This window comes from Periophthalmus magnuspinnatus, chromosome 7 (genome assembly GCF_009829125.3).
Source record: "Periophthalmus magnuspinnatus isolate fPerMag1 chromosome 7, fPerMag1.2.pri, whole genome shotgun sequence".
NCBI classification, from domain to species: domain Eukaryota; kingdom Metazoa; phylum Chordata; class Actinopteri; order Gobiiformes; family Gobiidae; genus Periophthalmus; species Periophthalmus magnuspinnatus.
Genome location: NC_047132.1, coordinates 11,032,475 through 11,043,944, shown reverse-complemented (window position 1 = coordinate 11,043,944; position 11,470 = coordinate 11,032,475). Strand labels below are relative to the sequence as shown.

Sequence of the window (11,470 nt, the reverse complement as noted above, 5' to 3'; positions counted from 1 at the left end):
GTCTAAAGTGCAGCTTATGATTAGACTAATATAAATAAATTATGACAGCTTTACTTCATCAAATGAAGGTTCAAACCAGTGCTGTCCAAACGTTTTACATGTCGAAACACAGATGAAGCTGAGGGCCGACTGAGGGCCAAACTCATGGACAATACTTATTTAAACATGTGCATTTATAACAGGTTGGACTGAGCCATAGACCTTTCTTCATACTTAGATCCTCAAAAGGACACACTGAATGACTGATATTGGCTTTATCAAGGTAGAGTTTCAAAAAACGTGCAGTTAAAAGTACTGTTTAAAGTAATATGGGCCAATTTACCTGGAAGTCCTGAGGGTCATGAAAAATTGGTCTGAGGGCTGCCTTTGGCCCTTGGGCCATAGTTTGGACATGGTTTAAACTGTCAGAAAATGCTTCAGTGTTGATGACATGAGCAGCGCTTTTTAGTTTTAGAACTTCCTTTATTTTTGTACTTTTTTCTTCCCTTAACTGACGTAAAACTGTGGTAAATATTTAGCACATGTATCATTCCACCAAAACAAAACTAAAGCAACACGAGTCATAACAAAGTTTACAAAGTGTTTTATTGTTCAAGGTGTCCTTATACAAATGAAGCGCTCCATCAAAATACATGTAAGAACATGACAATGGAGAATGGTGGTGACTACAGTGCCACCTAGAGACAAAATTAAGGTTTAGTTAAAGATGCATTATCATAAATTTCACATGTTTACACCTAAGGTTCTCAGGTTGATGGAGGGGACCATTTTCAGTGGGTGAGGAGCCTTATTCACATGTGAGACAGTGCTGCATTTTCATGTCACAATAGGGTCAAACCTTATTTAAAAGGGCCGGTGCCTGATTTCAAACCATGAGTCAGGAACATGTTTTAGTTTGAACTTAGTCCTTTGTGCCACTGTGATAATGCCCCATGACACAGAGACAACTGTCTGAGACAGGGTCATCCAGGCCTTTCCATGTAGTTCTCCAATCTCTACTTATATTTATTTTGTCTTTCTTGAAAGTGCACCACGAAAAAGGATCAAGTGTCTGAGAAAATCTTGAGCAACAATATGAAGTAAAAGTAGTAAAGCATTGTACTTAAATAAAAAAAAATTAGGTATCTGTACTTCACTGAAAAACAGACCTATTCTGCAAAATCAACTTTTTAGGGCATATAACCATGTTATAGTAGTTTCCCTCCACCATTCATCCTATTGGAGTTGTATTTGGAGTGATTCGTGAAGGTTTGAGCGATTTTTAATCGCTTATTTTCAAGAAGCAACTTTGCCGATCAAGCCCCGTTTGCAGCACCACCAGCATACGCCCCTGTGGTGTACTTTACTTTCGTAATCGGTGATACATGTAGGATTCGGCAGCGTTGTGTAGTCATTTGGTACAAATGGGGGGAAAAAAATCAGCTACTCGCTAGTGCGATGTGCAGCTATCTGTAGGAGAGGCCGACAACTACAGGGCTCTTTGTGGTGATGACGTTCACGTAGTAAAGTTAGCTCCTAACTTCAGATAGATATAAGGCAGGCACCAGTAATGTGACCAGAACTGAAGAAGCATCCAAGATACCTTGGATGAGCATCGAAATGTCTTATTTCCAAAAATAAATATACAAATCATATATTAATTTGTTGGTCTTGAATGGCTTTACAAGAAGCAAAAACAATCTTTACATTTTCTTTAACCATGGTTTGGTTGTTACAGTTTAGTTCTCAGGGTCTCAAAGAGACCCGTGACTTTCAATGCAGTTTGCACCAACACACCAACAAATACCAACAAAACTGAATACTTCCTCCACCACAGCTGATGGGACAAAAATGCTATGTAAAAAGAACAGAGATCTGTCTTATTTAGCCGCTTTACCAAACAATGCCTGAGGTAAAGAGCCTTCCATATTTATAAAGTCATATTTTTGTTGCAGTTGGTAAGTATTAGCTGAAGTTGGCTCTTGAATCACACTCGTCAGTCAACCACTGACTTTGACTGATTATAGTTGGAGAGGCCTCCCTGATCCCTGGGTGTAAACACGAATGACAATGAGTGAATGAGGTTTGAAGATGTATCTGAATATGAGCTTAATCAACTGAAACCTGCTCGTTTCAGCTGCTGTTGCACCTCTTAAATATTGTGTAAACTTGATACAAAAGTAGAAAATACTGACAACAAAACGTGAGATGGATTTAGCCCTGCTCTAGTCTTCACAGCATTGTGTTTAGTCCTGGTTTAGTCCTGGTTTAGTCCTGGTTTAGTCCTGGTTTAGTCCTGGTTTAGTCCTGGTTTAGTCGCGGGTTTAGTCGCGTTTTGAATCTTTTTATTAGGTTCTGGTTTAGTTCTAAGTTTAGTAGTTGTTGTCCTGGTTTAGTCTAATTTAGAACTAGTTTTGTCCTGATTTCACCCTGGTTTAGTTCCTGGTTTACCCCTGGTATAGTAATGGTTTAGTCCTAGTTTAGTGCTTCTTTTGCCCTGCTTTAGTCCTGGTTCAGTCCTGGTTTAGTTCCGGTTTAGCTCTAGTTTAGTGCTGCTTTCTGCCCTTGTTTAGTCCGGGTTCAGTTCTGGTTTAGCCCTGCTTTAGTCCTGGATCAGTATTGGTTTCGTCTTAGTTTATCTCTGGTTGAGTCCTGAGTTGGTTGTAATAGTTATTGTTTTAAAGTCCCTAATTGAGTCCTGTTTTAAATGTTAATTTAGTCTTGATTGAGTTCTGGTTAAGCCTGGGGTCAGTCCAAGTTCGGTCCCAATTCTGTCCTAGTTCAGTCCTGGTTTAGTCTTGGTTCATCTGGTCACTGGTCTCACTCAGAACAATGGGAGTGTAATAGTAAATGAGTAAAGCTGAAAGGAAAGTCTCTAAGCCAATAAAGAGCAGCCCTGACAGCTGTGTGCGGACCAGCATTGATTTGTAAAGAGTGAACGCAGTGTCCTCCGTTTATACTGACACAAATATGACCCCAGAAGGTAGAAAGTAAAAAAAAATATGTCTGTAATCTCTCTATCATCCAGGGATGTTCTATAGCAAAAAAAATAAAAAATAAAAAATCTAGTTCTAGTTTTGATTGTGGCCACATTAGTTGAATAGAACTAAAAACAGAACTAAACCTGGACCAGAACAGGACTAAACCAAGTCTACACCCTGATCTAGTCCTGGTTTAGCCTCCAGTTTATTCTCGTTTTTAAAATTTTATTTGGGGACCAAATTCAGTGGAGGGCTCTGTGTTTCTCAATGCAAAGCGTATTATGTTCTAAAGGTTTTGTCTGACTGAAAAGAGGAGATAGACATTGGCTGTTAATTCTTTGGTTGAAATCCCTGTTGGTTTATACTGTTGAAAATGTTTTGGTTTTAAAAGGCAGTGCTCTGGATCATCCCATAGGCCTCATGCAGAGACTGGACCAGCTCCTTCTTCTCGTCCTTGGGCAGGAAGCACGACTGGGCTGCACAGATATTCTGCAAAACACAATGTAAATAACATTAGAAGATAATATTACAGTCTTACATTTAATTTGCCTGAAAATGTGCTAACTAGTTTAAAGGAGATCGTAATATATAAAATTGTATTTTGAATGAATCATGTTTGAGTAATACTATTTTCCAGAATTCAAAGAAAATTCTAATTTAGAACTACTTTGTCCTGGTTTAGTCCTGGTTCAGTTTTGGTTTAGCCCTGGTTTAGCACCTGATTTAGCCCTGGTTCAGTCCTGGTTTTGTTGTAAAAGTCATTATTTTAAAGTCTCTGGTTGATTCCTGGTTGAGCCTTGTTTTAACTGTTAATTTAGTCTGGGGTTAGCCCTGGTTCAGTCCTGGTTCAGCACCTAGGTTCACCCTGGTTTTGAGAGCTGAGAAAATGTCTGTTTCCACCTTCGAGAACACCTCTTAAGGCCCAGATGAATAGTCAGAGTCAGACAGGAGGAGACAATGAGGAAAAAGGTGTTGACGTTTAGGCTCTTGTACTGAACATTAATGGCACATGGACACAAATATAAGGTGATGTGTAAAAGTGGTGTATGTGGTTTCTGTAAATAAACAGAATTAAAATATCCAATAAAAATGATCCATAATCAATAATAATAAATAGATAATAGATATATAAACCTACATAAACATAAATGTACTCAGACCCCTTTAACATAATACACAATTAGACAGTAATAATAGGCAGATAGGCCTACACAAACACATGGAAATGACAGTTAGCTTAGCACATGCTAGCTATGCACACTACAGGGCTAATATGTATAATAAAGCAACTAAGAAACTACAAATATACAAACACACATATAACATTATTATAGAAATGTATAGATTGCGAACTTGCTGTTGTCATGAACATAAACCTGTTAAAACACTGACAGACAATCTGCAGGCCGGATGTAACAGGAAACTTCAGCTGCTGGGACCTGTTATTTTAAAATATCCACGTCTGGGAGCGCGTTTAGCTCTGGTGCAATGTGTGAGGCAGGAGCGCCCCCAAGTGGACACTCCACAGATCACACGTGAACCAGACAACTATACTACAAACCTAACGTGACAAGAGCATGGGAAAAAAATAAACAAAAAAAACTTGTAGTACATTTTTTTCTTACATTTATAAAATTTATCTAGTTTCTCTTTTAGTTTTCTCTTTTAATATTAATTTTATGGTGATTATTTATGTTTCTATTTGTTTGTATTGTGATTTTAATGTCTTTCTTATTCTGTAAAGCACTTTAATTACATTGTGTACCAATTGTGCTATAGAAATAAACTTGCCTTGCCTTACAGTTTAGTTTCAAATTGATATCTTTTTTTTTTTTTTTTTTTTTTTTTTAAAGGAAAACAATAGGATCAACATTCTGCATGTATTTGTCTCTAAAAATCTGGATTTGTCTCATAATCTCTTCATAAATAAACCAATGCTGTAAAATACATCTGTAAATATCTTGAGACCAGGCCCTTATATCATGTTTATAAGTGGTTTTCATTTATAAAATAGCACCTTGATATTGAAGTTTTGAAATTTCTTTATGTTCTTTATGTTTAAATTCCCCAGTTGCCTTTATTCCATAACTTAGAATGTGTTTGTTTAGAAACTTTTAAATAGTCTGTATGAAGTACTTTCTCTATGTACTCTCATGTTTCCCTCACCAGGCGTTTGAAGTCCTGCTCGGTGAAGCCCATGTACTCCATCGCGGTCCAGTAGTCGTCATGGAGACTGGCGTTAAAGATCAGAGGGTCGTCTGTGTTCAGGGAGAAGTTTGCTTTGTCCTCCTTGAAACTGGTAAGTGAAAAATAAAACTAAAATGAGCCAAAATCTTCAACTCCAGGAATGTTTAAACTATGGTTAAACATACTTGGAGTTGTGTTTTTTGTTTCATTCACACGTGTTTGAGTAACACATCTCCAAAGCTCAAAATGCTGTTCCACCTTGTGATGTAATGAAGTGGTAGTTTTCAAGTTAACAGCTCCTTTTACCTTTCGTTCAGTAAAGATTGGTAATTCCAGGGCTTAAATCATCCAGATGATTCCAGTGAAAGTGTATGGAGTTTAAAACACAGTGGAGCACTTCCTGTATCACCACATGACATCACAAGGTGGAGCAGAGTATTTTCCATTTGGGAGAAGAACTCAGCCTAAATATTCAGGGTTTGTGTGTTAAACATGTGTGAATGAAACAAAACACAACCCCAGTTCTGTTTGTGATGAGGAAACAACATTATAACATAGATCAGAAAATAGCCTAATATGGGGCCTTAAAAAATAAAATAAATCTTTCACACATTTCTGTAAAAATTCTGCCTAAACATTGCGATCTGTAAAACATGTTCTGAAATGTGATTCTTGTATTCATATTTCAGTCTATTTGTCAATTCTTCTGGGCGAGTTTAAAATGTGAACTTTGAACAGAATCTTATTATTAAAACATAAATCGCAAATCTAATCAAATTATTTGAATCGTTCAGACCTTTTGTTTTTTAATCCCATAAACAATCAATTTGGTGTCTCCTGCTTATCTCCATAGAGTTTTTTTTTTTTTTTGCCATACTGTGGAACATTTCAGGCAGAACAACATCTCCTTGGAGAATAGAAGGATTTGGACCCAAAAACGTGTAAAATAAAATTGACATACGTGATGATGGGGTGCTTTGTGAAGTCTGGGCAGCAGGCACCTGTGAATTTACTCGAGATCAGACACATCTGAAACACAAGGGAAACATCACATTCTGTAGTGCTTCGAGGCTCCACTAGAGGGCAGCAGAACACTATAGTCAGACTATTTTTATTCTGAACAACAAGAGGTGAGGTTATGTTATGTAATGTCCAGATCAACACTTTTCTACTCCAGGCCCAATGAAAATATATGTTTGCAGCTAAACTAAAAGCTAAACTTCTAATTGTTCTAATGGGAGATTTTGGAAAAAGAAAAGGATAATTTAAGTAGACTATTAAAAAAAAAAAATACAAAAATGAAAATAAGAAAAACTTGCAGTGTAATCCTTAAACATTACTTCTACAAAGCTAAACGAGGGCTGGAGGAACTGGAGGAACTGGAGGAACTGGAGGAAGCGACCCAGCCCTGGATAAGTGGAGAAAGATGGATGGATCTGTTTTGGAGTTTTTTTTACTGCCATAACCGCAGCTCCTTATGAAATAGCATCTTATTTCACATTTGATTTACTACAAATGTCATATCACTACCTCCCTCTGTCATGCGCTGAATGAAAAACAGAACTAGCTCATTTTAAACGGTTTGCAGTGGTCCAAAGTTTATAAGCGTTTCTCACAATTTTCAGAGGCCAGACAGTATGCAGCCATCTCATTTTGACCCTAAGAGCTGGGTTTACTTTATTTTATCAAAAGAACAACTGTATATAGAGTGTCTTTCACATGACACTACTCACCTCAAAGTGCATGTTTTGGTTCAGTAGACGCCTGTACAGACTCGGGTCCTCCAGCGTTCTGTACCCATGTCCCACTCTCTCTGCTTTCAGCACCTCCACAGCCTTGGACCATAGACACCAGGGATTAGGTTCATTATATCATCCAGAGGGTCACAATGATGCATTATGTAACGTTTCTGCTCGTCTCTATGGAGATGTTTATTCTCTAAAACGGTGTGAAAAACCTCCTTGTCAAAGCCTGATCTCAGAAGCTGAACAAGGTTGGATCTGGTTATAGTGTTTGGATGGGGCTGGTGGGGCAGATTGGCAGCCTCGTTTCAGTCATTCTGCCCCTGCGGTAACTGTGGCTGCAATAGTATGTGACCACCAGTGTAAGTGAATGAATGTAAGTGTAATGACATACTGTGGAACATAGCTAGTGAAGATTTAACATGGCACATCCTACATCAGAAAAGTTACACTGTGAACTAATACAAGGATCCCATGTATTTCAGAACATGTTTGTAAAGATCTAAACTACAGGGTTAGCAGCTTTTACATCAAATATGACCCCCATAGAGACACAATGAGGGCGACTGACACACAGGGACATGTAGCTCTCATAGAGGACACTATATAACATAAACACTATAATGTTTCCGAGTTACTGATTGCGAACATTCAGATGACGATTTTGCATTGATTAAGTGTTGAGTTGTATTGTCTTATTTCCCCTCTGTAATCAGGCCTTCCCCTCAGAGACTTCACCTCTGCTCCTGGTCTTTAGCAGTTTCCACGTCTCTATTTTGCACAAAGAGGTGGGTAATACTCAGGTACATTTACTTGAGTAACTTTGAATACTCATACTTCTCTACAGCGTAACAGTACTCGAGTAAAAGTTGCGGTTCCTCTTCCCTCTGTGAGTTAGTCTAAAGTGACAAAAGCTTTATGTCAACAATATGAAATGATTTGAACTTTTGTGTTTCTTGCAGCAACTTTTAAATTATACATCTTTTACTTGAGTAGTACTTTCCCCAAATGCTTTTTTACTTTTACTTGAATAATTTGCACCACTCCTTTGTACTTCTACTTGGTACTATATTAACTGGAGTGTATAGTTTTGACAGTAATGGTAATGCTTCAGTCCTTTTCATGTTATGACTTGGTTTGGTGGCATAGTGCCTGTGGTAAATATTTATCATAGTTTCAGTATGAGTTGATCCAGAACATGTGGAGAGGAAACATTATGGTTGCTCGGTAACAGAAAAAGAATTACCGCTACATATGTCACATCTGCTGCAAATGAAGTTCATCGAGGCTAGAGCAGGTATAGGTTATAGGGGGAATTTGAACTGCGAATATCTTAGCAACCAAAGAGCCAATCCGGAGTGAGACTGTTGAAGGCAACTACGGGGAAAGAAGGCGCCTCATTGGTCTGTTATTAATGTTCATATCTTGATTTACAAAATAGAAACACCAGGATCATCTAATGAGGATTAATACGAACATTTTAAGACCAAAATGATGAGTCTGACAGCAGCAGTTACAGAGAGAGGGGCCACAGTTTTTCAATAGAAAGTGAATTGGAGCCAGAGTCGATGGAGCCGGAAGCGCGCACATGCTCACTTCTTATTTAGAACGCGGCGGCTAGCAGGTTAGCTATGTCCATTTATACATACAGTTTATGGTCCAATAAGGAAGTAAAATTATAAACTTCACAAGAATTTTTTAAAATACACAAAACTAGGCCAAATATTTAGTAAAATCTTAAATATAATGATGTTAACTATGTTTCAGTGAAAAAGTATGCACTGTTATCACTTTGTTGCACAGTGAGCATTTTCATGTGTGTCAGACATGTAGCACAGAGCTGCTGTTGAGGCTGTTGGCCGTTTTACCTCCTGGACCACAGAGGGCGGGCCCACCTCACCAGCGTGGACGGTCCGATGGATGCCACAGCGCACCGCCTCCTGGAACGACACACACTCAGGTTTGAAATATGACAACGATTATCCAACAAAGCAAAGTGTGAACTCTCAGAAGAAGTACGCAGGGAGGCTGTAGTCGATGAAAGAAAAAGGGGGTGTGGCAAAAGCTCTCATAACTATTACGTATCTCTATGTATCTGACCCGAACTGCACTCACGAGAATACACCTGCAGGGGGGGTTTATGCAAAAACTACTATTTATGAAGAAAAGTACAAGGAAACAATGTATATTTATAAAGACAGATTACATTTGTATTACTTTGTATTTTTTTGGACGAAAACCTATGCTTTAAAAACATATCTCAGAATTATGTAAAAGTCTAAAATCAAAATGATGAAATTAAATTAAAAAAAGTGGGTTGTCCAGCACTGTATGAAATGTATTTGTAAGGAACTACTTCAAAAACAGCCAAAATACCTCACCTGTCTGTTAATCATTGATACTGGAATATTTAATACCAGATCACACGACTGTGTAAGGCTAAGGACGAGCCCCACCAGAAATGAGACGGGAAAGATAGAAAAATAGAAGAGCAAAACTGGATACTTTAGTGACACAATCGTAATTTAATAATCTGGTAATAATCTCAATACAGTGATTAACCAACTAAACAACTAAAGGCCTACAGCTCTAGTACAGAGATATATATTTTTTTTACTTCCAAATCCTGTGCCCCCCATCCCCCATTTCCAAACGTGTTGTATCACATCTATAATATTTTTACACTGTCAACATAAAAGACTTGACTTATGACTTGGACTCAAGTGTGCTCCAGGTTATTACAGTGATAAGCCTCAGTACTGAACTCTGCTCACTGTAAGTTAATCATTGACTTCACTCATACAACACTATTCCATTACATAACATACAGTTTATAGAGAACTCTGTAAGAACTGAAACTGGACTAAATGAAACCAAACTAGGATTTAAAGGGCCAATACTACACAAAATGGACTCTTGTGAGCTTTGAGTCATGTTATAATGTTCCCTCCTCAAAAACACACCTGGAGTTGTGTTTTGATTCATTCACACATGTTTGAGTAACACTTTATTTTTAGTCTGTTTACATTTCTACAGCTCAAAATGCTCTGTTCCACCTTGTGATGTCATGAAGTGGTAGTTTTAAAGGTAACAGCTCCTTTTACATTTAGTTCAGTAGAGATCATCCATTCCAGGGCTGAAATCATCCAAATGATTCTAGTGAAGGTGTATGGAGTTTAAAAACACAGTGGAGCACATCCTGTATTACCCCATGACATCACAAGGTGGATGAGAGTGTTTTCCATTTGAAACCCAGCCTAAATGTGCAGAATTTGTGTGTTAAACATGTGTGAATGAAACAAAACACAACTCGAGGTCTGTTTTTGAAAAATTGTAACAGATCAGATCTTGGACTAAACTAAGAAATAAAGGCAAAGACTTAGACTAAACCAGGACTAAACCAGGTCTGGGTGTAATTATATACCCTGATGTAGTTCTAATGTAGACTTGGATCGGTTCTGTTCTAGTCCTGTTTTAGTCCATCTGGGCAGCTTTAACTAAACCAGATCTAAACCAGGAACCAAATAAGAACAACTTTTAAACATATCAACAACCTGCATTATCAACAGTATAGATAAGTATTAACTGACAGGGGCAGAGCACACAATCAAAATGAGTCCTTGGATAATAAATAGATATTAGATATACTGACTATTTGAACCATGTTATAACTTTCTGACCTCCTTCACTTATGGACACTCCCTTTAAACAGCCTGTAGTTGTATTTTAACCATTTATTATCAGTCATCATGTGGAATTTTTTACTGTGTTCATTAAAACATGCACAGTAGATTGACTGTGATAAAGAATTACCCTATTTTCAGAATTCAGAAAATGTACTTTTTTTGTTTTAGGTTTAAGAAATAAAAATAAAAAATTAATTTAAAAATTGAAACAAATTCAACTGGTAGAATTAAACTAAACTAGAAATAATATATATATATATATATATATATATATATTTTTTTTTTATTTTTATTTTTATTTTTTATTTTTTTACGGTTATCTTAGTTGTGGTAAGATAATATGTCCTACAAAGTACTCCAAGTACATCTCCCACGTTAGTGCCACATGAACCATCTCACACTCTGGGCTCCAGCAGGAGGCCGGTCCCTGAAGACCCCAGAGTGAGGACTAAACATGGAGAATCAGCGTTTCAGTTTTATGTAACTAAAATCTGGAACAGTCTTCCTGAAGATGTGAGATTTCTGTTTGTTGGCTAGATCTATTGAGCTACACTAAGTGACTTTACTGTAAATATGACTCTGGCAAAGTCAATCACTCAGGCCCCTAATGGATGCGCTCACATCTGTTAGCATACTGGCTAGCTCTGTTGTTTTTTCGTTGTTTAGATTTAGGTCTGATAATGGAGTTATAACAGAAACTGTAAACAAACAGATGTGTTAGTTTCAGTGTGGTTAGCTCCTCGCTCCAAATACATATAAGGCAGTGTCCATCAGTAATCTGAGCAGAAGTGGCTTAGTCTTCACTCAAACTTTTTGTCCAGTTGACAGATTTGAATTTTTCTTTTTCTGTGATAAATGTGAATAATAGAAGAGAAAAATTATAAAGTAGCAGCCT

At 37.5% G+C, this 11,470-nt stretch overlaps 1 protein-coding gene across 1 annotated transcript in view; it reads right to left on the bottom strand.

The window, feature by feature from the left end:
• Positions 1–564: 564 nt before the first annotated feature.
• The window catches only part of ada (adenosine deaminase), a 30,204-nt gene continuing 19,298 nt past the window's right edge, over positions 565–11,470 (bottom strand). The window contains exons 7-11 of the mRNA XM_033969573.2: positions 8,758–8,829; positions 6,881–6,982; positions 6,109–6,176; positions 5,127–5,256; positions 565–3,449 (exon numbers count right to left, since the gene is read on the bottom strand). Coding sequence (XP_033825464.1) covers positions 3,345–3,449; positions 5,127–5,256; positions 6,109–6,176; positions 6,881–6,982; positions 8,758–8,829 — 477 coding nt within the window. The 3' untranslated portion in view covers positions 565–3,344. The remainder of the gene's footprint in view (positions 3,450–5,126; positions 5,257–6,108; positions 6,177–6,880; positions 6,983–8,757; positions 8,830–11,470) is intronic.